The 27,818-nt window shown below is 43.5% G+C and overlaps 1 protein-coding gene across 4 annotated transcripts in view; it reads right to left on the bottom strand.

Annotated features, from left to right (window-relative positions):
* Positions 1-771: 771 nt before the first annotated feature.
* The window catches only part of PDE9A (phosphodiesterase 9A), a 52,828-nt gene continuing 25,781 nt past the window's right edge, over positions 772-27,818 (bottom strand). For all 4 annotated transcript variants that reach the window (XM_074161002.1, XM_074161012.1, XM_074161021.1 and 1 more), the window contains 12 exons: positions 23,156-23,240; positions 18,391-18,472; positions 15,964-16,038; positions 12,756-12,842; positions 9,517-9,621; positions 8,275-8,357; positions 7,242-7,398; positions 5,946-6,059; positions 5,175-5,279; positions 3,611-3,739; positions 3,333-3,428; positions 772-1,713 (listed from right to left, as the gene is read on the bottom strand). In XM_074161002.1, the coding sequence (XP_074017103.1) occupies positions 1,663-1,713; positions 3,333-3,428; positions 3,611-3,739; positions 5,175-5,279; positions 5,946-6,059; positions 7,242-7,398; positions 8,275-8,357; positions 9,517-9,621; positions 12,756-12,842; positions 15,964-16,038; positions 18,391-18,472; positions 23,156-23,240 (1,169 nt within the window). In that variant the 3' untranslated portion in view covers positions 772-1,662. The remainder of the gene's footprint in view (positions 1,714-3,332; positions 3,429-3,610; positions 3,740-5,174; positions 5,280-5,945; positions 6,060-7,241; positions 7,399-8,274; positions 8,358-9,516; positions 9,622-12,755; positions 12,843-15,963; positions 16,039-18,390; positions 18,473-23,155; positions 23,241-27,818) is intronic.

The following is a 27,818-nucleotide window of genomic DNA, read 5'->3' as shown; positions in this document are numbered from 1 at the left end:
AGCTGAAGTAATACAGTTTTGTGCAAAGGAGAGAGCGAACAGGGAAGTCTGGTAAGCTCTGGGGATCACTGGGGGAGAAACAAGAGTTAAGATCAGAATTAATGTGCAGAAACAACAGGAGAATAAATCTGAATTTCCAGAGCTGGAGGCAGGGTTTGTTGTTCAGAGGTGAGCTTGGTACTAGACACCTGCCAGAGAGGCTGAGCTTCCTAAGGTGTCTCCTGGGTCACGGGGGGAAAGATTGGCCCCCGCCTGCTCATCTCTTTTTGAAAAACAAGCTAAAGCAACCCACGCAGCTTTGGCCTCTGTAGAGGCACAGCACTAGTGTTACCCTTATTGCTGACACACCGAGCAAAGCAAACGTGGCAGCCTCGGCAACTGAGCCAAGGAGGACTGGAGCAGCATGCACAATGCTCCGCTGGTTGCATGCCTAGGGGGGATTTCTCCCGGCCTCCCCTCTGGCGAGGAGGTGCGCAGGAGTCGATCACAGTATTGCCTGCTGTCTGCTTGCACGACTGCAACTCTGGGCAGAGCTTGGCTCCCAGCCTTTGCAAAGTCATCAAGGGAAGCAAAGCTCTTTCAGTATTGAGCTTATGATGCAAGTACACCATAAAAAGTGTTTCTAAAGCTTCTCCTCTTAAGCAGAACTGACCCTCCCCTTTCCTTTGCAGCCCCTTACCTTGCATTCATTATGAAAGCATTTGTCGTTAGGAACAGAGACAGTTCTCACGTGAACGCATACGCAAAAGAAAACAAGTACAACACCCATTTCTGTAGAAGAATATATTATTTAGCAGATCAGTTTAGAAGTAAAAAAAAAAATTCTGTACATCTTTGAAGGCTTTTCTTGTTGTTTTTTGCATCCATGAGGATAAAAATATGCTTGCACAGTGGTTTAGGCTTTGCGATCCCTTCTTTGCTCGTGCTGAAAGATCCTGTGACATCTAGCTGCACCAGGCCACAAAGCAAACCTGCAAACTCACCAAGGTTTCTTCTGATTTCCTCTAGTGTAAAAAAACAAAAAAAAATTGCATCCACTATGCTTGGCTTCTGCCTGTACTGTGAAGACTATAAAATTCAGAGGATAATACAGAGAAATGTGTCACTAGGGCCTACTAGGCAAACAAAAACATATGCCAGGACCCTGGTCAGGATATAAGCATCTGTTAAGCTATGCTGTAATTAGCATACTGCTGTACACATATATATAGTATCTTGGCTAAAACAACTTTTTCTTTTGTTTTTGGATGCCAGTGGATCAATTCCTAGAAAAGGCTCCTTAGCTAAACTCCACTTTGTCTCTACAGACCGTGGTCAGTGTGGTCACCAAAAAGGCAAATCTGCTGAAGATTTGAGCCGTGCTGCAACCTGTGCAATGTCCACAGGGTTAAGTCCTGCCAGGGAGGGGGCTTCAATGGGCATGACAGAGTGAGGGGAGTCCTCGGTGCCCAATGGCGGTGGGCAGTGCCTGTGTGAGCAGGTCGCAGGCTGTAGACAAGGCGCCCGGGCAGGCAGGCAGGCAGGGCATCCGTGCCTGCCACCTCGCCACATACATCGTCCCAGTTGGATTGTGACGGAGCCACCACGTCTGTTTGGCAAATACAGCATTTCTCAAACCAGAATAACCTTAGGGCTTATGTTTTGCTCCAAGATGTTTTCGTCTCACTTTTCGGTACTGCTGGTGGTCAGACTTTCACTTTTCTTTTTCTGCAACTGAAATGAAGAGCAAAGCAGGATTAATACCCCGGACTCCCACTGAGCTGCTTTCCACTGCTGCTGTGAGTGGAACGCTCATCTCTGCACGCAGCTTGTGCAACTTTTCCTGGGAAATAACAGGCAGCAGCTTGGTATATCACAGGCACCTTTTCATCTAAACAGCTCTGGATGTATGTCCTGAGTAAACAGCACTCAGTCTTTCTCATCATCTGCCATTCTAGGTTCTCAGATCATTAACTAACTCCTGCTGTTTCAGGATATTTATGAATTCAGGCATCTCCTATTTTCCGAAGAACTTTTATGCCAATATAGCATAATTAAAGCTCCATCAGTTTGGATAAAATTTCTGTTTTGACAGCTTCTGTAAACCAGAAGTAAAATCTCAGCTCAAATTGAAAGATGAATAGGACTCAGAAAGTCTGGCAGTCATATTTGAGTTCTTCTTCCATCCTTTGAGAAATGCTCCACTCTAAACTGAAGAATGCCTAAAAGACTTTCTTCTCCTTTATAACTTAGTGCCCTCAAAGCATGTGCTTTTTGATTAACCAGCCTTAGTATTTGTGCTGCTGAGGGACTTTTCCTCCAAAGCACTTGGGAGGAGGTGGGAGCATCCAGCCAGGGATGATCAAGTGAATGAACCTGCGTTTCCCACCTATCAAACAACATCAGCACAACCGGTGCTCCAGGGCACTTCCCAATTTATTTTAATGACAGAGTGACTGATAGTATCCAGTCTCCGTGATAAATTCGTCCATGTCAGAAAACCCCTACACTGTGATGCCATTTGGGTAGGTTTTTGTCATCTGCCTTGGCAGGGAAAAGGAGCACTCGAAGAGGCCTGCAAGGGAGGCGTGCAGGCCCAGTGTCACAGGCTGCAGGGCACTGCGGCAGCCAGGTTGGCACTCTGGCTGCTGCACTGTGGGTGTGGGGCACCTGCGCCCAGGGCCTGGCCTCGGTCTCTGCCCTGTCAGGCAACACAGACATGGCCAGAGAGAGAGAGTAAACATGATTACATTACACATATCGTACCTCCCCTAAGCCTCACGTGTCAAAATGAGCGACACTCTGTAAATGGAGGTGCCCACTCAGCCTGGGCCAGAAAATGACTTTGTTGGTCATGTGTTTAATCCTACTGGATATTGTGTGTTAGGGGGTGATTCCTCATAAAATTTCAAGCACATCCTTGATGATAGGCACGTTGAGTGGGAGTTTCTTCCCAGAAAACAAACTTACACATTGGTGGTGCAGTGCCTTGAACTGCCCAACCCCAGGACACTTCGCTCCAGTCTAGCCCAGGCTAACTCCATCCCAAGGGAAGGCAGCTCCCTCCGGGAAGAAGTTATTTGCTAACACACTCTCCTCGGGTGGTTATCTCCAGGGTTTACCTTGAGGTCCCTCTCTTAAAAGCCGTACTTGTGTGGTGCCTGGTTGACTCTCCAAGAGCATGGTCTTTTGCAGACTTACTTTCTCCAACCAGGTGTAATGAATGTTTTTCTCATGATTATGATTATGCCATAAGCATTCCTACTGTTTCAGAATTAAGCTGTTATTAAATTATTATGTTTGACTTATTCAATCATAATGTTTGCTTTATCAAAGAGAGATTTAGAGCTTACCTCTTTCATAGCATCATCTATCTGCTTTAATTCCTCATAGCGGTCCCTGGATTCCCAAAGGGGCTGGAGCATCACCTCCTCCACTTCTGGGAATAGCTAGGTGAAAAAAAGAGAGAGTAGCAATGTTTCCTTTTGTATTCATTAACTTGTACATACTAGAAAAGGGGACAAAGACAGGATGTGAACTGTATATCCCCATTTCCCTGGCTAACACCTGTCAGAGCAAACATTGAAGCTCAGCATGTCTCCACTTCTGCTTCTGGCCTTGCGTGGCTTACCTTTGTTACTGTTTCAAACATGGGAATGAGAACGAACTTCAGGAAGCCGATCTGTGCTGTCGGTTTGGTCACTTTATCGCGGTCCATAAATGGTGCCACTGGAAGCCCCTCAGATTTTTCTCGGTCGCTCTGGAACAAATCCAGAGTTAATAAATATTAATCTCAGCTAGAAGCCTGTGAGGAGAGTCATGTACCAAGTAGATCACTAGCTAAAGAGCAGTAGCCTTCAGACGCAGATCTCGGTGTCTGAAGACAGCACAGAATAGCAATATGCTCCCCTCGGGCCAATGTATCCTGTTTTGTTGAGAGCAAGCATCTGAATAAAGAGAACTCTGTTCTGTTACATCTGCACAGTACTGGCATGAAAACATTAATCTCCAGGCTTCACAGGACAATGAGGCCACCTGGTTCCCTTTGCAAACCCATGGGACTTGTGAGGTAAAATATTTCTGAGCATTCAGAAAGGTGGCAATGGCTTATGCCGCTCTGGAAGAGAAGGAATAGGTCTTTGATTCCCTCATCACTCTCCAGAGAGTGATTATTTTCAGTTACTGAACTAGAAATTACATATCCTTCTTTAGTAATGATTAAAACTAGTTCTGGCTGGCTAGGTCAATCCCATTGACTGCAATGAGTTTACCAAGGTACCTAGTTGACTCACTGTTTCTATGTGGGTTCACGTGCAAGGAGGTCACAGACTGTGGGTGCAAAAAAGATATCCTGTAGCGGACTCTCTCAATTATTGGGTCTTTCGGCACATAGTGCTTTTGTTGGGTGGCCAAAACAGTAAGGCACACAGATATGGTAATTTTGAGTAAAAAGCTGCAGATGTAGTGAGAGAGGAGTGTTTCTGACAGATCATCTGAGATGTCTGTCTCTTGTGAGAAGCCTTCCTCAGCATGCACCCTATCAACGTATAGACAGAACACACAAGAAAGCTCCGGCATCTCCTCCTCAGAGCACTGCAGGTGTGAGTCTCTTGAGATCCCACTGGTGCAGCACATACACATTGCTCAGGAGCCCATGTGCCGGAGGCCACTGAGGGCTGCTCTTCCAGACATCCTTTTTTAAGCAATCAGAAACTGTGTCCAGCTGGGAATCCAGTGAGAAGCAATGCTCTGGGGAGCTTAAAGTCTGACTTTGCACACCTCAGCAAGTCATCTGCTTTCTCTTTAGGCAAATGTTCACACACAGTGAAAATTATCTTAACTAGTTTCTGTGTGATAATTGAGATCATTTACTTGACAACTTTCTCTTGCCACTGTTCTTGCCCTTCTGGCTCAAAAATCATTTATATATCAAAGGAACTTGCAAAGCAGCCTCTTTACAGAGAACAAGCTTCAGTCTGCTAGCATGAGGATTTCTAGGTTGCTATTGTCTTTCATCTGCAAATTGCAGTCAATTGCATTCACTTGCTTTCTGAAGAGTTTTTCCTGCTTTCAGTAAAAGAAGCCTTTCCAACCTAGAGCTAGACTGGGCTGTGAAGGCAGCAGAGCACCTGCAGCTGAGGTAGGATTCAGGAAGAGCAGCAATTTGTGCAACTGCATTTCTCCCTCATTCTTACCTGCATAAAATATTCCTCTAGTAAGCAATCTACCCAGGGCTCCGCTACTTCCATTGGGCGGACTTCATTGGAGATATCGCAGCATTTTATCAGTACCATCTTTAGCTGAAAGAGAAAAATACTTTAATACTGCAGTCTTATCACCAGCCCTTTTTCCCCTATCCAGAACCTGTGTCTTTAAAATTCAACGGGAGGCAATGTTTTCAAACAGAAAGGACAGTTTTAGGATTAAATCAGAGGTCTTACATGATCTGGATTCTTTTCCACTCTCTCAGTTACTCTGTGTAAATGACTTAACCCCTCTCTGCCTCAGTTTCCCTGTCTGTAGCACTGGGATGTGTCACAGTGGGACGCACGCTTATCTGCTGCATGAAGAGATTCAGCCACAAATGACCATGAAGTTGTTTGTGGAGCACTCAGGGGCAGATGGAGAGAGGCTTCCCTAGATGTCAAAGATGACTAGATTAGGAAGCAGAGGAGACTATGGGTTGTACTCTTGTGGATACCTTTTGCCCCATAGTAATGGACAATAAGAATTTGTATCCTGACAGAGTAAATTTATTTTTTTTCTCAATGGGACTCCAGGATTTCTAAAACTGGAATAACCTCCTTTATATAGAGGAGTTTTAATTCTTTTTGGTGGGGCAGAGGATATAGGAAGGATTAATTTTTGATAATGTATATTGAATCTTGTTTTTTAAGCAAATAAATGTTAATCTACAAGCTTTCCCACTATGCACAGAAAAATAATAATCTACAAATCCTCCTTACACAAGTCATGTGTTCTTCATTTGAGTAATCAAAATTTTCCATTTTTTCCTTGAAAGAGTCCAGTATTTCTGCGTGTCTCGCCATGTCTGTAGCCAGGATTAGCGTAATTATTCCCTAGCAAGGAAAACATGTTCACATATTAACTTGACATTCTTTACAAAGTCTACTATTGCAGAGCAAAGTAGGGTCTTTCTTACATACAAAAAGCCTCAGATGCATTACATTGTTAACACTGAAAGGGGAAGTTTCTGACTTGAAACTGCCAAGCAAACTGAAAGAGGCTTATAAAGAGTTCACGGTATATGAAAAGCATGGTTGGATTGATCTGTAAAACTGGTGTGATATTCCAGAGGCACTGAGGTTTTTCCTTTCTGATTGACTAATTGTGGAAAAACAAACTGTACAACAGGATGTTAAAAGCTACGCTCTATTTGCCAAGATCCACTTTTGGCTCCTTGGAAAGCACTATAGATTTTGCTACTGACTTAGTGGCCCTAAGAAGAGACAAACATCAGTAGATATGCATATCCTCTGTACTTATCCTCCTTGGATTAAGGGCTTTGAAATACCCAGATGCAGCCAATGTGTTAGGGGCTCTGTATTCTCCTGCTAGGCAGAGTTTATGATGGGAAAACGTGGTTAAATTAAAGTTGTGGGTTTTCATACAGATCTGTCCATTTTGGGTCCATGCCACCTTCCCATGCACTGGCAGAATCGGTAACTCCAGCCAGACCGGTATCTGAGCCCTTACATTGGTCTGCTTTTTCATTTGGTGTGTAAGGAAGGCGTAATGTGGAACTAAGACTGAATTTTGGCCGTTAGTGCTCTAGTAGGAGTTGTAGCATTATTCACTGTCTCAGAGATAACTGTGATGACTCCCAGTCCACCAGAGCCTCTTCCAAAAGTACAGTGCTCTGCTGTTGTAAATCTTCTCCCATTTTGAAGCCCCTCTTAAAATTAATACAATGTTCTCTTAAAGCATAAACTTCTGCCATGAGAGCTTAATCCTTTCCCAGTCAGAGCTAATTGGTTCCTTCAATAATATAAATATCAACCCCAAAAATGTCATAGGCTTTAATAGTCAGGATGTACTCATTATTTCTCAGCAAGACATTCCAGGGAGTGCTGCGGTGGAAATTTTCCAAGAATCCCTCTTGGATCCTTCCAGTGTGAGGGGCTTTTTCAGTCCTACCCTCTAGGGAGAATGATTCACTTGCATCGTACAGCAGGGAAGTCTGTGCGTGCTTACATCTTCAGGAACAGTTTGTACGACACAGATGGGAGCAGCATTCATACCTGTCTTATCTGTTTGAATTGGTCCTGGTTGACATTGGAGAAAATGTTGTATTCTGGCTGGGAAATGATCTGGAAAGCCACAGCACAGTGGTGGTTCTCCAGTGGGGAGATGTCATTGTAGCGTACCGCAAGCTCAGTTCGTGCATTTATCTGATAGCTGATGTGAAGAAAAACAATGAGAACTCCTGCAGACACACACCAGCTGCTCTAAACCATTCTGCTTACTTTTATTTACATTCTTTTCAATATTTATTCAATTAGCTGCAGTTTGGTTTTTGATCGTTAATGTTAAATCAGATTTTTAGAGAAGATAGCTATTACTTTAATATCATCTCAGGCACTATTCTCTTGTAGGTATTCTTTTTAAAAAAATAATTAAAAAGTCTCTATAGCTTAAAATGACATAGAACAAACACAGAAGGAACTGTCTGGGCTTCATTCAGCCCCCCCTAATGTCAACATGTCACCAGAGAGATTTTCAGTGATCCCAGTCAGAATTTGGTTCTGCCCTTATTTAGTGAATGGCTACAAATAAATTAGGTTCTCTCTCTTTTTCACTCACACATACATGCACAGAGAAGTGTCCCTGGGTCAACAATTCTAATTTACTCACATGATAATAAATAGAATAATATGCACTTCATGATTTATAATCACAAAGTAATGTACAAGTTAAACCACTCTGCATTTTAGTGTAATTATTCTGTTTCAGTCAATGGAACTGTAATCATTTATGCCCTCTCAGCTGTAAAACATTTTACCTTGTTTTCTCAGGAGCGGGGGGAAATGTTGCAATAGAAATATGAAAAAGCATTTTCCTTACAGAGACAAGGACAGCTGGCAACCCCAACCCAGACCTGAGTTTTCTGCATGAAGCTCTGCCTTGGCCCACGTGTGAGTGAACAGCAGGGCCTTGGGGAAGGTCATGGCCAGCTCAAGCTGTGATAAGGAGAACCTGATCTACCAAAAAATGCCAGCTGGTATTAACTTCCTAATATATTTTAAAGGAAGGGAAAGCAAGAGACAGGCTTACGTATTGTTATAGCCCGGATGGTCCAAGTCATGGCATACTGCTGCAGTCATAAGAATCAAGATGTCAATTTGGGAAAATTTCTCCTATAAAATACAAAACATTGTATTTTTTTGTAGTATTACAATGTAGTATTACAATTTCTACTTCCTCTATCCCCGTAAATGAAAAGAGGTAAAAAACCCACCCACATTTACTTTTTAGAGAATGCAAATCTGAGCAAAATTAAGTATTTTTTCATAGATCAATTTACTTCAGTCAAGACAGAGAATTCTGCCTTCCCTTCCAGTAAAAATGACTCAGATTTGCCTTTGTTGTACTAAATAACAGCAGCTCAGAGGGGGCAATTTGCTTGAAACTTGCTATTATTGCAGAGATCACATAAAAGCACTGAGATATTAGTACAGTCTCTTACAAGTCATTTGAGCATCCTGATTAGTTAAGGGAGGGTTGAAAGATAGCTTAGTTGCCATTGTAGTCTGCATTAACTAAAGTTATGAAAAGAATGAGAAAAATTAAGTTTTATGTTCCCACAGCTTCTGAATAGGATAAACTTCCATTAAAGCAAGTTTTTCTTCATAGTCTTATTGGCAAGAAAATTGACATGGTAACTGAGATGTTCAACTATGGAGAAGAAAGCATTTTTTTAACTGAATAAAGTCTGGTTTGTACAGAAATTAAATTAATGTATAAACACAGGTTATCCAGTCAATGAAAACAGATGATGCCTATAGTTTTGGACAAAGTACAGGTCAAATGTGAATCTCGTGTACGGTACATGCAAGGCGTTATTTGCAGCAGTTGACCCGGGTGCAAGAACACGTTTGGAGAAAACCTCTTAGGGGAACATACTGTGTCACAGATGAGGACCATATCCACAGACCAATTCAGAAGGCTTTTGAGTCTGATTCATAGATGTTTCATGCTATCGGAGTGCCAAAAGATCTCTGGTGCACAAATTTGGGATATCCAGGAGGTGAAGGTAGCTTCTCAGCAGCCTCAGAAAGCTGGGAAGGTGCTTGGGGTCTGGGATGGGATGCCTGAGCAGGCAGACAGAGGTGGAAATGCAACACCTCACCTGCTCTCCCCAGGCACTGAACACATGCAGCCACTGCAAAATTCATCACTTGCCACAAAGCTGGTGGCCTGTTTTGCAAGAAATGTGGCACAGGTATCATGGTGCCCAGTGGATGAACATGTGCCCCATGATGGAAATGGAGTGACACTATTGAGATGAGGACATACCTGAAGGCTGCAAAGTGAGATCATGCTGTACATCATCTGGGTCACACAGAAGCAGTGCCGGAAGTTATGAAAGGGGTTGTTTCTGTAATTGTCATGAATACACAGCTGCAGAGAGAGGGAATGAAACAGTCAGAGACAGAAGAGCTCTTTTTAGAAAAACATGATTACATACGCTTCCCAGTCTCCCTGGAAGCACTGCAGGAATCCCTACAGGAGTCCTATGGAGCCCAGTATTATTTTCTGCTAGGACAAAGTGGCAGCATAAGGCCCTCTGACACTCTCTGCCTTCCTGGGGGAGGGTGAGAGATTACTGCCTTTTAAGAATTTGTCAGCAGGTAAAGCTCATAGCAACTTCTCTCTCATACCAGCTAGCAATGGGAAAACATCTCAGCACAGATGCAAGTGCCTCTCAGTCTTGAGATACAATTCTGTGCTTTCATCCTGAATTTGTATTTCAAACCGTGTGGTAGTTAAATGGTGACTTTGAGTTGTGTAAAGACTCCATGTTACTAAAGATATAAAATGCCTCCCCGTTCTCCTCTCTCACTGAATGCAAATTGCAGCTTTGAAATCTTCAAGGCTGAAATGCAGCTGTTATTTCATTTGCAGATGATAAGAGGTGGCACTTTGGGATGTGTTGCTTGGCAAAGTGAAGATATGAATGCACACGCACTAGCACACCTGTGTGGATTTCCTATGCCAGTTAGCACAGAGAGATTTAGCCATATGGGCACATGGGAGTGATTTTTGTGTGTTTTAACTTTCTACAGATCCCTGCTATGTGCCCTCATTACAAAAGCTTGTCTTTCCATGTGTCCTCGCTACTGTCAGCTGGGCTAGCTGTGTGAAGCTGGCACAGCTGGATTAACACATGCCACAGTCATTCTTCCAACACACTGGACAGCCTTTGGTATCCTGTCCTGCAGAAACCAGTCAAGCATCAACAGCACTGCTGGACCCCTTCTACTGAATCCTCCATAGCCTGGACCTGAGAGAGCCCTTATGCACATGCTTCAATTACTGAGCCTGAATGAATGACATGGATGGAATTAGTGTGCCCTTCTCCAGGTAAATAGTGAATTTACTTCAAAAGTCCTCAAGCCCCATCAGGATCAAACCCTTCAGTCTGGGGCCTGACTTCTAGGAAGCCTCAAAGTTCTGGATGAGGTCAAAAGAGCTATGGGTTTTCAATGCTTTTTCAATATTTGGGGTCTTCATTGCAAAAGCTGTTCAGCTTGTTCTGCAGCAAGGACTTTAGAAATATATTACATTATTTTAAAATTAATAACTAATGGCACAATATGGTTGACAGCCAGGCTCCCAGGTGGTGGGTAGTATCTCACAGGTTCCCCTTGGACACCGTGGTCATGCCCAGGCACTGTACAACACTGCATAGATGTAGTGTATACATCCAGCAGGGGAGCCCAGAGCATCCCAGGGGACTCCTGACTCAGAGCACTGAAAGACTGGAGTGACTGGGTTGTATTAGTCATCTTTTCCTCCCCTTTCTGGAACATTTCTGTAGCCAGTGGATGTGGGAGCAAGAAAGTAAGCATACGCATGAGGTGGCTTTTTCTCACCCACTTAAGTTCAAACTGGTGCCCATACTGTGCCTGGGGAAGTATCATAGTTTGAAGCAGAGTCCTTGGGCCTTTTTTTAATCATCTTTCTGTGAAGCTAATGTTTCAGAAAGGAAATCTCACCCTGTCTTACCTTTGTAGAAAATACATAACAAACTCACCTTGTTGTTCAGAATGAGGCTGTCTTAAATGCTAGCAGTAACAAATTACAAGCTAACAGGAAGCTGCCTGCAGTAATGTATGTGGGTGGCATGTTGATGTGTGTTGACATACCACCTTGCTTCCCATGTTTTGAGGCTGTGAGACAGGAGGAAGAAATTTTCTGTTTTATCTACTCTGTGCTAGCCTTGATTGTATTGGGTTTCATCCCAACTCTTGTGTTCAGCTGCTTTCTAGGGTCAGCAGTACTGAGCTTTTCATCTGCCTTCTTCGGGGAGAGATTTCCTAGGTCTCAATCCTTTTTTATATCTCCTTTAATGTAGTCATACCATTTTTCTAAAAAGACTTAACCAGTCCTTAACTAGCATAAATTCCAGGTAAGCCTTATGCCTTCTATGGAGACATGGTAATGTTGGTCCATTTTATCCCTTATTCCAGTCTCTGATCAGTCTAATGCCTTGTTACCCTCAGCCGGCAGCAGCACAACAAGCAGCGACCGTCACTGCCCTGCGTACGCTGCTGCCCAGGTGCTTTTTGCTTTTGCTGTACTTCGTGATATGATGAATCCAGTGTTTTGCTTTGTGTTTTCTAGCCACCTTCTGAATATGGGGAATTTGTTCAGGCCTTTTTGGGAGTCTACATCAATCATGTAAAACAGTTCCCTCTATTCTGTCCATACTCCTCAGGTAATTAGAAGAGATTAGTGAGATACAATTCTTCGCTACAAGAATCCTAGGAAACATCTGTATAAGGAACTTCACATCATGATGTTTTTAATTATTGTTTCAATCAGTTTGTCCGACAGAGAAGCAAGTTTTACTAACTACAATTCTTCAGGCAATCCCTAGATCCTTTTTAAACAATGGGTAAAATATTTACAGTTCTACAGTTCTCTAGGAACATGATGGGTTTTTCTGAGAATGCCAATATATTCTTCAGCTTTTTAGCAAATTCTTTCTTTTGCTCTTCCTCGGACCTGATAGCTTATTGATTTTTAAATACTCTAGTGTTTCTTCTTTGGGCATCGTAATTTTGGTATGATCTCATCTTTATCATGTCTTGCATTTCTGGAACTCGATCAACGTTAAAAAACAAGGCAAAGGAAGTTATTTAACTTCTCAGCAATTCCTTTTCCTTCCTGCCTTGCTCTTTTACTCCTTGTGATTTAGCACACCTAATGATTACTGCACATACTGTCTTTTTTTGGCCATATCTGAAAACACTCATCTCCATTTACGTCAGGTACCAAGAGCATTCATCAGAAACGAACTGCTTTCAGTAATAGAAAGCTCAGCAAACAAAAGTAAAACAGTTAAAAAAATGTCATGTTACCACAAGAATGCAAACTATTGCTGAAGTACTTACATTTTAAGAATTTGTATAGATTGACTGATTTCAATGGGATTACTCATGTGAGTCATGTTAATTCCATGACTAGATGGTTGTTTATTGATTTTTTAATTCGAAAAATTGCAAATATCAGTAATTTGAAATACTTACCAACCACCTCTTTAACGTGATAGGATTGATGTTGAAGTCTTTTACCAACCCAAGATCATGGTACATGTGTTCCAAACAACTCAGCATCTGCAGCCATGAACAGATAGATTATTGGCTTGGTAAATATCACTTCACTTTACCATACATTGGAGAGTGAATTTCCTCCTTGCAAGCATCTAATAAATGCAGAGCCCTCTTGTTAAGATGAAAGAAAGATGTTCAAAGATTACATGATTAAAGACAGTGCAAAAGGGGAGACAGAATGGTTCTGAAAGCTTTTTGAAGTAGGCAGATTGCTGTTGACTTCATAGGTTTTGTTCAGGGCTTTGAATTGCACCAGCTCTCTTTAGTAACTGTGATCCATGTGTATCATAGCAATTCCTTCTCACAAAAAAGTATTGCCATTTTCTAATTCAGCTGGGATATGTTCAATGAAGTCAGAGGGAGTTTTATCTCTGACTCCAAAGACTCTAGCTGTACAGAAATGGGTCAGGCCCTAGCTGCATAGAAAATGTCAGCAGAAAATAAAAGATCCTTAATGAAATGTTTATTCCAGATATGTGTCAGTATCTTCTTTCTTTATGACTTTTTGGGAGTTCCTAAATCCACTATCTTAACTGAAATTTCTTGATTAACAAAAGATCTCTTGTTATAACACTCCAGAACCGCAGCAGGTTTGTGACCATCCACTCCCATAAATTATAACGATGAATCCCAATAGCTGAAATGCAAGGGCGGGCTGCTTTTTTGAGACAACCTTTGCTCTGTGGTAGGAAGTGGGGTGCAGGTAGTTTAGCACTACCACTCCTGCTTAATCTTCTGGGTTTGAAAATATTGCAAGAGAAAGGTATTGACAATCGGATGTGTCTGGGCACTTAACAGCTGGTCAGAAATGAACAGACTTCCAGGACTTCAGGAGCTTATGTATCTGCATTCCCATTTCTGAAGGCAAAATCCGCAGGGGATGAAATGTAGCCATTATATTAGCAGATGCAGTTCTTAGACCTTAGACTGATCCATGAGTTCTAATGTGCTGAGTGTAATGTCACAGATATGGCCTTGGAGACATTTTTAGTTAGGTTTCTGTTATTTAGGCTCTTAAAAACTCTCCAGAAAAATTATTTCGTCGGATGAAACTTTATATTTATCCCGGGAATATACATAGTTCATGCAGTAAGAAGGGGGCTGGTTTTGAGTCATCCGAACAGGAAGAAAGAGACTTTCCTGCAAGGCTTGAGGGACAATGTCATGAGCTGAATTGTGCTCAGATCACAAGGCCAGCATTTTGCTGTAGGCCACCGTGTCTTGCTCCTAGTCCCTGAGGAAGAAAATACATTTTGCAATAGTTTCAGAAAAGGCTTTCCTAGGCAATAAACTTTATCCAGAAGGGCTGAATTACCCTCAGAAATGCCTGTTTCCCTCCAGCTGTTGTCAAGAGAGCTTTGGGTGAGTGGCAGGGTGACTCTGGGTCCCAAAGCTCCTGCCCCTGAACACATGAGAATCTCAGTTTTCATTTTTAGCTTTCTTGGTTAACAGCAAAAGCTTGAATATTGGGCTTTTCTGAGGCTTGAAAGTGAGTGGGCGTTTGGAAAGAACACAAGCTTGCTGCGTAGCTCTGCTTGCTGAGATGCTGCAGAGCACAACGTTATTAATTTGCTTACAGAAGACTATGGTTTACAGCCTGCCTGCCCTGCATTGGGCACATGGGCAAATGCTCATTGCTAAACAAGCATTGATGGAATTGAAATATTCTCTGTAAACATAAACGAGAGCTAAAAGGGTGACATAAACCCATACGGCACTTGGCTCACCAGAATTTGTGCAGTATCTTATTTCTGAGCAGCACTTCTCCTTGCAGGGCATGTCTAATCTCCGCACCCTGTTGTTACCCTTGTTCATGCCACCATATAGTGTTTCCTAGTACTCTAAATGAGTTACTGTGCTAAAATATTATGCCTCAGCACACAAGAATCCATGGATAATGGTTTTTGTGTCTCCCTATTCTTTCTTAATAGTCACAACAACAATGACCCAACAGTGTTATGGTCCACCTGGCAGGTCATAATTCTCTCTTGCTGTAAAGACTTGACAGGCATTCAAGAGCTATGAGAGAGTAATTTTGCCTGAGCAGTTGTATGGCCATGATAGAGAGAAAAAGGGCTGGAGAGGGAGCAGTAACTGCAGAGCACCAGCCTCAGCTTGGCACAGACCACACAGGGGAAGCTCTACCAGCCTGTGTGAATGAGAGATGGAGCTAAAGCCACCAGAGAGTCCTTCTGTTACTCTACCAGCGAGATGAAATATCCTGAAGGAAATATGCTGTTACGGTGGGTGGGTTTGGGATATTTTTCCTTGTCATGTTGATCTCCAGGCGCTGAGCCAGAATTACTTGTATGCACAAGATCTGATTGATAAGGTAATTAAGGTGATTGCTGGGAGTGCTGCTAGAATGACACAATCTTTCCCTTGGGAAAAATCCAAAGCCAAAATCCTGGTTTAGTCCTGTTCTCCCTTACGTTTTTCCTAGGTGAGATTTGCTCATATTTGCTGAATCTAGTTTTGCAGTATAAGCTGGCCATTATAGAAACATCCTTCTCCTTCATGTTTCTACAGAGGTTTACACAAGGACTTTCCAGAACCTTCTGCAATACAAGTGATGAACAATGAATAATACTAATAACAATAAGAAAAATAGCAATAGCAATAAGAAAAGTAAGAAAGTACTAACAGGCTCTACATGAAGCTTTGCAACCTCTTCAGAACACACTGCAGAAAAACCCTTGCCTAAAAGGGTGTGAATCAATGCTTGCACCTCTGCCTGGCTTCACACAGCAGCATGCTGTTTATTGATTTAAGCCAGGTTATTGATGATACGCTTAAGCATACACTTTGCTAGGGATCGATTTGTTCAGGTAAAACAACATGAGAGAAGTCATGTGGCAGCAATGATAGCACACCAGTTGTTGCGGGACATTACTAAGAAGAGATTAAAGAAAAACTATAGAGGAGTCAGGATAGGATAATCAGCATAATCTACCTGGCATTTGTTAGGAAAAAGTACTGTATTCTGGTGTGATATGAAAATAAAAAAAAGCATAGAGAATAAGGGGAAGAAAAGGGGGAAAACCCTGCAGATCATCTTAAAGGGCCCTTCTGGCCTTGCTGGCTCTCAGAAAGAGTACTAACCCAGCCAACGTGGCATCCTTACCTCATTGGGCTCCCACAGCCAGACGTCAAAGGTTGGTTTTCGTAGTGCTTCAATGGTCTCCTGGGACAGCATGTACTGCAGACAAAGAGGCAGTCAACATAAGTAAAGGTCCCCCAACCTGGCTTGGGACCTGCTATTGGCATGTCCTTGGCACTCCTGGGGTTCCATTCACATGGGGTTCAGCCACATTTCCCAAGGAGAGAGCAACTGATCTCTCCTTCTGCCTGCCCAGCCCTCCTCACCCTCCCCACCGGGCTGCTCATGGACATGGCAGAGTGCCCAAGCCTGGTAGGCAGCAAGCCCCCAGGCAGCTCGCTGCCTGACATGGTACCAGCTGGCAGGCAGCTGGAGATCCTTGCGGGGCAGGGAGGTGGAGGATTTGGGAGAAAAGGGAGGAGAGCAGAGGTGTTATGGATGGGGTTGTGGGCAAATCCAGCATGGGGATTTAAAGGGCACAGGTCACATATCTGTCCCCATCTGCACTGGTTCTGCTGCCTGCAGAGCATCAGCAACATTTGATGCAGCCAGTCACGGCTGGATGGTGTCAAGTGTCTATGCTTACAGTGTTAAATTAGCTGGTGGGTATGATATATTTACTTTTGGATGATTTACGCTCTCATCTTGAGTATTTTTCAAGAACGCCTACATTTTCAAATTGGTTGTCAGCCTGGAAGATTCAAGTGATTTTTTATCATTACGCTCAGAGGCTTAAAACAAAATCAAGCTCATCAGCCAGTTACAATTTGTATACAAAATGAAAAAAGGGAATGTGGAGGGTTAAAAGACCAAGGGAAAACTGGACTCTAACAATTCATCTTTTCAAGACTCTATTGATTGTTGTCTTTGTGGGACACAAAAACCTTGTAGCTTTGATTGGCCCATTTACCATGGCTATCTCTAATTAGTTTGGGCTTACTGTACTGAACAGGTGAATTAAATTTTCTGAGCCATCAAATTGTTGATACTTAATCCAAGGAAGGATAACACTGAAGATTAATTTTCCATCTTGAGAAGGCAATGATTTTTGCATTTGCATATATGATATACATTTAATATGATGTTCTGCGAGAAAACTGATTTAGCAGTACAGATTTATTTGATAAGTGTTGTAATGACATCTTCTTTCAGTGTACTCATCACTTCCTAGCCTCACTGACATTGGACAAATCCAGCACCTGACAACTGATAACAAATTTTGCAAATCTGTCAAACAGAACCTAAACTCCTAAAACGAAAAGTCCTATAAGATTTGGTCTAGGGATAATATAGTAATACAGATTACCAGTTTACTCTGCAGTCAGCCAGTACAACTCTTTGTAGCACTTGTTAATTCAAGATCCTAATATCATAGCAGTACATCAAAGTTTGATCTGACATATATACTTATTAAGGGAAAAAATCTGGCTTAGAAATAATATGTTTTGTGAAAACATGTGTTAGCATTAGGAGCACAAACCTCTTGGGCAAAAGTTAATTAAAAGAAATGTAAGTCTCATGATGTCTGCTTCAGAGACCTAGAGGTCACTTTTGATAGGCAGAGCAGAATAAATGGCAGAACTTATAATTTGTTGCTCTATATGGCTCTGAAGACAAATATGCAAAGATATGTGTCCATATCATACACCTGCATCACACGGGACCACGTGAACTTCAGAGTGGCTGAGCCAGCTTCAACGTGTGCAAGCAAATGCCTATGGTTAAACTATGATTTACACATGTGTGAGCTGGTGTTTCGTCAAGGTGTGAGCTGGGCAGTGAGCAGACATAACCTGGTGGCTTTGAAAAATTCCTGTGGGCAAAGACTGCTGGTGCTAGGACCAAAGATCCTGTGTGCTTCATGATTTCAGCCTCATTCATCACTGTGGATTTGTGCTTGTACTTGTCCAGTAGACATTTTTCTTTAAGCATTACTGTTTTCTCTAGAAAATACACTTAACTCATTTTCACAGGGACAATGAATCATTCTGGAGAGAATCCAATGTCGCATTTTCTCTTTGTTTCCCTAGGTGAAGCATCCCCATAAATTACTTTTTAAATTAAAAAATAATCCATTAGGAGAAAACAGGCAGCTGCACTATTTTCAATTATAGTACAACATTATAGGTTATTTTTGATTATTCGCTGTGAGCATGGAGAATAAACAAATATAACTAGACAAAAGAGTGCTAAATGTTGATGAATGCAAAATGTTCATTAACATTTCAAACACTAATGAGATTTCAAGTATTAAAGACTACTGAGGATCCAACTCTAAGTCACTGCAGGCAAGGACAGCTTTTCCCCTTGGCTTCAAGGGATTTTGGATCAGGATGTGGATTTAGAATAACTAGGAGGTTGATGGCTAGGAAGTCATGAATTGTAAACTAGCACTTGTCAGGATGGCAAATGCGTGGTAGGATTCTGGGAGGAGCAAGCATTGAGTGGTACCTTTGGGTAGGATGGTACATCCCGCCGGGGAGTCAGCCTCTTGTTTTCATCCAAAAAGCTGTACTTGCAGGGACAGTTAGTCCTGAAACAAAATATTCAGCTCTTAACATTGTAAGAACAGAATCACAGTGCCTCGAAAAATGCCAGAAGTACTCTGGTCTCTCAGTAGACATTGTTTGGAGAATTACCCCACTCCTCAACCTCTCCCTTTCCAATGTGGTGTTGCTCAAATGCTTTAAAAGTGTGATCATTTTTAGGATTTTCTCCCCTCGTGCAACACCCTTGTCGCCCCTTCTCCATCTATTTGAATTCAAGCAAGGAGCATTTGTCTTCAGGTATGTATCCATGGATACCAAATCACTTCTATTTAAACCAAGTAACTTTCCTTTCCTTGGTGTCTGTGGCAGGCATAGTGGTCTGAGGATGGCAGAACCCTTCCTGGGACCATGCTGAGTATGGACACTGGCATGCCTGTACTTATTTACTAGTGTAGGCACCCACTGAGCCCATGGCTTATTGCAACCCAGCTCCAGGCCTTGTAAAAGCTTGGGTAAGATCTGCTCCCCTTCAGGTGGGACAACAGCAGTGAGGCACAGGCTTGGCAGACACAGTCTGCTTGGCTCCCTGGTCCTGGAGGAAGGAAGCTGCTGACAGCAATTACAGGTAATTAACCCTCACCTGGTTATCAAAACCAGCACCCACTGCCACTTCTCTACTCTTCCTTCCTCTGCATGTGGAAGAGCCAAGCTGATGCTATCCCATCTGAGAAGAGGACCGTGATGGCGGGAGGTGCATACCAGCCTTATAACCTTTGCAGAATATCTAGGTTGCTGCATTGCAGTGTGAGAGCAGTTTCTTGCCTTATAGCCGCAGAGGGCACAATAAAACTAAGAGCTCTGTGGTATCACCAGTGGCAATCGTAACACTTTAACTCAGCATGTGTTTCCCAGGTAGTTGGTCACATGGACTTTAACTCATGTGAGATTGATCAGATTGCATTTTGCATTTATCCCTAACATTTGGATTATCCTTTCTCATTTTTCAAGCCTCCTGCCAAATGAAGCTAAAAGAAAACCCCCAAAAGAAGTGAACCAAAGTATTGCATTAACTGTATTTGTCTCTTTTTAAATTATTTTGCATATTCTGTATTGCACCTCTTTTTAGTGCTTCTCTTCTCTGCTGTGAATTGGTCTGGTTCTCTTTTCTTTTCTCCTCTTAACATTGATGTCTGCCATAATTTCTGATGGTGTTGTCTGAATCCTACAAAAGTTATGTCATCTTACAGTTCATGGTGGTCAGCTGGCTTCCACCAGCTGCTTTTTCCTGCCCTGTTTAAAGAGATTCTCAGTTGGTGAGAAGCTGTCTTAATCTTTTCTAAAGCTGTTTCCTCAAAACTCCACTGTGAGGGGCATTAGTAGGATAAAAATAGTGAGATTGGGGCATTCCTTGCCCTAATTGGAGCCGGTTGCCAGGGTTAGCTGAGGGTCAGCCAACTGTCTCTAATTCCCAGCTGTAGTAAGACATTGAAGCCTTCATGCTACCACACTGGGGAACACAGCAGAGCCAGGATGCATCAGACTTTACAAATGTAAAACTGTATTCGTAAATGATCATGGTTTTAAATGACACTATAATGCTATTAGCATCTGCCACTGGTGAACACAAAAAGCAGACTAGCAAAAAAGCAGTTTGAGGGGATGCAGGTGGGGCTGCTTTGCTCTTCTGAAAAGGACATGCACAATTCATAGCGCATGATGACTTTTATAAACCTAGCTGTTCATCCTTATTCTGTTTGGTAATGCAGCAGCAAATGTAAGAATATGTAAACATACAAGAATACAGCTGTGTACACTGTGATATTATTGAAGGAATAAATGGACTCACACATACTTATGTTCATTAATTAAATTTAGACGTGATCCCTAATTGCAACTGTAACGCATTACCTAGCAAATGACATGACACAAGGGATGACAAGTCTAAATAGAAGCAAAACCATTTCCACTTGCCCTGGGATGCCTCTGTTCCCCCCACAGCATGCACATATGTTGTGCCAATAGGGGAGAGCTTGCTCAGCCGCTCTGGGGTGAAGCACCTGTAGGCTGGGGCCACTGGGGGCTAGCGGCATGGCTCCTGTGGATCTGTGGTCACTCAGAAACAGGGAGCCACAGCTCATTCCTCAGCAGCTCCCAATGGGGTCCATCTTAATGTCCAGCCACCAAGGAGCATCCTCTCCTCTTGCAGCCCTGATGGGCTCCTGATGCAGCCCATCCTCTCCTGGGCTGCATCAGGAGAAGTGTGGCCAGCAGGTCTCGCGAGGTGATTCTGCCCCTCTACTCTGCGCTCGTGAGACCCCTCCTGGAGTACTGTGTCCAGCTTTGGAGTCCTCAACACAGAAAGGACATGGACCTGTTGGAACGGGTCCAGCGGAGGGCCACGAGGATGATCAGAGGGATGGAGCACCTCTCCTATGAAGACAGACTGAGAGAGCTGGGGTTGTTCAGTCTGGAGAAGAGAAGGCTCCGGGGAGACCTTATAACAGCCTATCAATACCTGAAGGGAGCCTACAGAAGAGCTGAAGAGGGACTCTTTGTCAGGAAGAGTGGTGACAGGACAAGGGGCAATGGTTTTAAATTGGAAGAGAAGAGATTTAGATTAGATATAAGGAAGAAATTCTTTACAGTGAGGGTGGTGAGGCACTGGAACAGGTTGCCCAGGGAAGTTGTGGATGCCCCATCCCTGGAAGTGTTCAAGGCCAGGCTGGATGGGGCTTTGAGCAACCTGCTCTAGTGAGAGGTGTCCCTGCCCATGGCAGGGGGGTTGGAACTAGATGATCTTTAAGGTCCTTTCCAACTCTAGCCATTCTATGATTCTATGATTCTATGATTCTATGATTCTCTTATAGCAAAAAGAGGTGCTCGTAGCTACCCCTAGTTACACACTGAACCTAGCCACATCTAGCTGCTGCTTTGAGACCCAAGCCCTTAGGGTACAGATAATTGTGGGCAGACTTTTGTGTGAGGAGGAGGAGCTTTTGTGCAGCTGAGAAAGAGGAAGACCTAGCTCAAGACAACCAAGAAGAGCTGTGACGGGTAGCTGCCACATTGATAGGGCACAGTGATGCTGAGCAGAGCAAGTTAGGCTCCTGCTTCAGCAAAAGCAGCTACACAGTGTGAGCTCAGAGCAAGCTAGCTTGGGCTTTGGTGCCCAGCATTACCTGCTGCTGAGAACTGCACCAGTCTTGACCACAGCTTTCCAGCATCATGCTCCATGCTGGTCTCTGGCTTTTGGTGGCTGTCATATCTCACTACAAGCCCTCAGGGAAGACTACACCTCAGCTGGAGCTGGCTGCACTGGGCAGACATAGCACTCCCCATTCCTGTTTTTCTTGTTAACAGATTGCTGTTTATACTACAAAATATAGATTGTAAGGTGACAAGATCTGGAACGGGAATGAGTCATGGCTGCTGCTGGGACAGTCTCATACTTCCTGATGTGTGTGGCAGCAACTGGGCAAACATGAAGTTGCCACAACTACTTTTTTTTTTTAATTCCTTATCTGCCTGTGCGTCACCATGCTCGTAAATGCAGCTCTCCCAGCTCCCTACAACAGTTGAGGAAAAGTGAATACTCATGCTCGGGCACACACGTTATTCACATCACACCCAGAACAAATCAGCATACATGTTTTTGCATTTGCTGCCAGTCTGAGCTCTGATTTTTCTAATGAGTTTTCCTCCCCCACCTGAACAAGAAATGATGCAAGTCACAGGGCAAACCACAATATGTCCTACTGGTATAAATCTGGAGCAGATTTGAGGTTAATAATGTTACTCTGCATTTATGCTAGTATGACAGCTGAATTTGGCCTTAGGGATGTATTAACACTGTGCCTCCTGACATATCTGGATAGCAAAATTTATAAAAGTGAGTGATTATAAAGCTTAATTCTTTTAGCAAATCTCCCATTGCCCTTAATAGGAAATAACTTTGATTAAAGGTCAGAGAATTTGACCCCAAATGAAGAAAAAGAGAGAGGCTGTCAAGATAGCATAGTTACGTTTGCTGAGAAAAATCCCCTTCACCCACACTTTGAGCACCGCAGTATATCCCTTTTCAGCAACCTTCCCAGAAGTATTAATAATCTCACAGTGATTATTTGTTTGTCCTAATGGGGTATTTCAGTGACACAGGGGGCAGACTTTCCAGCCGAGACCACATACTGTACAAAATGCAATTTTTTCTGCTGTTGTTTTAATTACAGTGAAACCAAGCTTCACAATCATAGTGAGCCCTTGAATTACACAGTAAATTCCCAGTTTCTTGTTGAAATTGAAATGGATATTTTATAATAGCATGAGATCATAATTAGAAGAGCTGCTACATATTTATTTGATATTTTCCCAGAATATATTGGACCTGATTTAAGCGTTAGCTTGTTCCCAACCAAACACCACACTTTGCAGAAGTTCCTTTCCCTTTCCCTCTCTCCTAGTAAATCTGGATGAAGAATTCCCATTCTATATGGTGCAAAATAACTCTCTGTTGCAAGACCTTTTTCTCTTTTCCTGCCGCCCAAGCTATTTTAACAGATGAATGGCTATAGATCTTCAAATGTTAAATTAAAACCACTGTCCGTAATGGTTATTGGTTTCCTTGTTCCTCTACCTCTAAGCCCAGAAGGTAACTCAATTCTACAGAAATGTTGCATTAGGGTTTGTAACCAGATGCTTATTTCTTTGGTTAGGTCCAAAGCAGAACTTACCTGCTGTTTCTTGCTGCCATTTCCTCCCTCATCTTTTTAATGTCGCTCTTGCATTTCTCAATCTCCACTACTTTCAGGCCTTCCACTGTCAACAAAGGAAAACAACAGGGGTGTTACCATGGCGAAAGTCGAAGGATCTCGTTTCACAATTGTGCAAAATTTCAAAGGGCTTTAACAGTGGGGTTATCCAGTGAGCCAGCAAGCTCTTACGGTCTGCCCCAGTTCTCACATATGCAGGTGCTGCCAAAGCGATATATCTTGAAAACCCATAGGAATTCTCTGCTGCCAATTTTAGATAATAGCTACAGTATTTTAATTCACAGAACGGCTATAACGTCTCAGCTTTTCCACAATTGTTAGCAGCAGTCAATGGTTCTAGTGCCTTCACTTCTCTGCTGTAGAACACGAATCAAAGGAAATCCTGAGCAAAAAAAAAAAACCCTCCCGTGATGGGATGATAAGCGCAGCTCAGCAAACACATCCCAATATGATTAGAATTCCCATTAAGATAAAATGTTTTAATTTGAAAGTTCATGCAGAGTGTTAAGGAGCTCTGAGTGGCGTTGCTAGATACAGAGAAATCAAAGTGAAAATGCAGGAGAGAGAGAAATGTTGAAAAGTTTTGCTCTAATGATTGATTTCTTTTTTTTAGCTATTGAAAATCTGTCACTTCTTTTTGCCAGTCAATTTTGTAATCAAAGGTTATCTCTGCATACGGCACAAAAAATCCTATATTCCCCTTCTGTATGTAATTATGAGGGCCATGAGGCAAAAAGTTTGATTGCCTGTTTATGCAGCAATGCACTTCATTCCACACAGCCGTGAGAACCTAACGCAGTGCAAGTATGAGAATATTCTCCCTTTTCTTTCCCTCTTGTTGAACTATCAGCGTGCTCAAGGACATAATACAGCACCATTTATTAAGTACATGTCATTCACATGCAATCATTTCACAGCTCATTTGTTTACTGAACTCATTGTTTGCACAGACAAGCTGTGGTTCAAGGAACTCGGAATGTGTAATCATACAATCAGTATTCAGTGACTTTCTTAGAAAATAATAGTCAAAATCACACTTATCTGGAGGGTAGCATGTAAGTGATAAAAAATTGCCTTGGAAGGGCACAACTCTGTAGATAAGCAGAGACCTCAGTTGTGTTTTCTTTATGCTAGTAACAACAAAGATTGCTGTTGGAACTGGGAAAGGGGAAAAACAGAGAGGTATTATGAACCGAATCCAAAATGCCACATATTAGGAGAGGAAAGGGTTTTGATTTATACTTAATTACAACGATACCCCTCACTTAAGAATCCCATTTCCAGATTAATTTTTTTTTTGTCTAGCATAATTGCAAGCAATTTCTTTGGGTAATCACAATGTCATGATATAGGCCAGATGCTGTCCTGCTTATTCTATATCTTCCTTCTGGATATCTGGCTGCACTTTTTTGGGCACTCGTTCAACTGCAGATGATCAGCTGCAGCTGACCTGCAGGCCCTGCGCTGCTATGTACCACCCCAGTGCATTCATCCGGGAGAAGTTTGTGGGTAGCCCATTTGCCAAAATGTCTAAATGGTGACTGGTGCCTATTTGAGTCAGTGGGAGCAAAGTAGAATTATCAGACCAACAGAATAGTGGGGCAGGCAACTGCAGAGAGAAGAGGAGTTATAGTGCAAAATGGCAGCCCTGAGCAATTTTTTGTATTGCATCTCTTTAGTTTTCTTCCAAAACATCTCCAGGGGAGCAGAGAATCTACATAATTATTTTCTTAAGGTAGATGTGAGTTGCTTACAAATTGTGAAGGGTTTTTGCCAGCTTCCCTTATTTGTGTGTGGGCTTTGTGGGCTGCTGTGCGAATACTGAAGCAGAGTAAGTCAAGCCATGGGACCAAGCATTCCCATTTTCTAAGGGGAAGTCACAAGCTTTAGATGGGATTTAAAAATCAGTTAAAAGATTTGGCTCCTTGAAAACACATCTCTGTAAGGCGGTCTCTAGACAGTAACGGGAAGGAAGCTGAGAACATTTTATGTGAGGTGCAGATGTAGCGCTGTCATGAGCACTTATCCCCACGCACACATCCCCTCTGGGGAAGAAATCCTGGAGGTCACATGTGAAAGTGGTAGAAAAGTGATCTCTGAAGGAGGTAGGAGAAAATAAAAAACACAATTCTTTTCACATTTGGCTCGTAAATGATAAATGGCCTTGTCATGTGCACTGATTAAGGGCCCGTTACATTATTCTGCAGTAAGAAATACCTTCTGAAAAGACCCTGTCCTGTCTAAAGAAATCCTTGGGCTGAATCCAGCACTGAAGCACAGCTCTTAAAGCAACCTCTGGGAGCCCAGCTTCAGTACAGAGGCTGGACACTCCCTTTGTCTCACAGTTTTGCTTCTTAAACATGAAAGCCCAAGATTATTTCAAAATGTTTCAGATTTGGCTCTGTTGCAAATTCTGGAATTCCAATTTCAAGCAGATGGGCGCACTTGTAGACAGGCAACTCAGGGAGCTCCTTCCCACAGGCTGAGGCTGCTGGAGAAAGGATCGTGAGCGCTCAGGCAGAATGGCAGCATATTGCTACATCGCCTGCTATTTCCATCAGCCGTGAGACCCACTTACAGAAAGAAGCCTTGTCTGGGGACCAGTGAATTCAGTTCACCTGCACGGCACGACAGCTGTCTTCCCTAAACCAGCAACAAAGCGCCGGAGAGTGCAAGCGCACAACTCTTCCCCACTGGCAGCAGCATGCAAATCTTCGTTATCTCCAAATCTTCGTTATCTCCAAATCTTCGTTATCTCCCTCCACTATGCCAGTGCTGAAAGGCAGCATGTGTGCAGGATGCGGCCAGGAATTCCAGGCAGTCATCGGGGAGATCCGACAGCAGCCCCTAGCTGGCTGGGATTAGTTGCTTGCCTGGGCTGCCAAGGGGATAGGAAGACCCACAGGAATGCTTTCCTCGGTCCATGGCATTTAGCCCTGAGGACTGGAGTTGGTCACAAGTTTCACAGAAAATGCAGAGTGACTGAGTTAATTTTATTTCTTTTCCCCTTCTTTTTCTTTCTTTTTTTTTTTTTGTTTTTCTTCTTTTGAACAAAAGAATAAATTAGCAGAGCCTTGGGTAAACTGCAGCCAAGCAGACTAGGAAGGATTTCTACCCGGGCTCTGTGCAGAGGTCTGCACTGGGGGTAGGCATGCCATAGGGTTCCCCCTCCGCGGAGATTGCCAGAGAGCTCCCACCACACCAGGAGCCTGCGGCTGAAGTGGCCCCTGGGGGGGGTTCCCCTGCAGCTGCTCTTTGAATAAGGACATTTTTTCCTCTCCCTGCTGACAAAGGCATCAGTCTCACTGAGCAGCTGCAGGGTCAAGGTAGCTTCTGGTCAGGGGATTTCAAGAAAACAACTTCTTCCATGAACCAGAAACTTTTTTTTTTTTTTTTCCCCAGCCAGCTCTGATGAGAAAGTTCTTGCTGCAGCTGTAGTGCTGGGGAAGACCCTGCCTGCCCCTGACTGGAATGCTGCGTATCAGCGAGGATTGTAGCCTTTGGTGTCAAAATGAGGAACAAGAGAGGAAATTGATGCCGCCTAGCAGTCACAGAATCACAGAACCTTCTTGGTTGGAAGGGACCTTTGAGATCATAGAGTCCAACCACAAAAAAAAAAAAAAGCCAACACCAAAACAAAACCAAAAACCCCCACAAAACAAACATCCACAACCCCACACCACACCCACCCACAAACAGACACAAACCAACAATCTCGAGCAGTAGAGCATGCCCTGAAGTGCCATGTCTACACGCTTCTTAAATACCTCCAGGGATGGCGACTCCACCACCTCCCTGGGCAGGCTGTTCCAGTGCCTGATCACTCTCTCAGTAAAGTAATTCTTCCTAATATCTAATCTAATCCTCCCCTGCCGCAACTTTACACCATTTCCTCTGGTCCTGCCATTATTCACTTGGGAGAAGAGGCCAACACCCACCTCTCTACAACCTCCTTTCAGGTAGTTGTAGAGGGCAATGAGGTCCCCCCTCAGCCTCCTCTTCTCCAAACTAAACAAGCCCAGTTCCCTCAGCCTCTCCTCATATGACTTGTTCTCTAGACCCCTCACCAGCTTGGTGGCTCTCCTCTGGACACGCTCCAGCAGCTCAATGTCCTTCCTGTAGTGGGAGGCCCAGAACTGAACACAGTACTTGAGGTGAGGCCTCACCAGGGCCGAGTACAGAGGCACCATCTCTTCCCTACTCCTGCTGGCCACGCTATTCCTGATACAGGAATAAAGTCCAGTATGGCCAGCACGGGGTGAACCCCCCGTCTTTGCAGCCCAGGAGCCGCTGCTTGGCCCTGTGGCTGTATTTCTTCAGGTGTTGTTTCAGGTGCCGCCTGTCCATGAAGGCCTGGGCGTTGGTGCTGCTGTTTGTGCGGCGGGGAGCGGCCTCGCCCCATGGCGGGCCCTTTCCCGGCAGAGGGAGGCGGTACGACATGGCGCCGAGCAGAAACACGGTGGGGTCTCAGCGCTGGCACCGGGCCTCGGTCAGCAGCAAAGGACTGACCCGACTGTTTTCATAAAAGTCCGAAGGGAGAAAAGTCTCTCTGCAAGCCAACGCGTTTGACGGACCTGTTCAAACATGCGACTCAAAGCAGAAGGCAGGCAGCTGCGTTACCCTC

Source organism: Numenius arquata, chromosome 1 (genome assembly GCF_964106895.1).
Source record: "Numenius arquata chromosome 1, bNumArq3.hap1.1, whole genome shotgun sequence".
NCBI lineage: Eukaryota > Metazoa > Chordata > Aves > Charadriiformes > Scolopacidae > Numenius > Numenius arquata.
The sequence above is the reverse complement of the archived record's forward strand: the minus strand, read 5'-3'. Positions and strand labels throughout refer to the sequence as shown.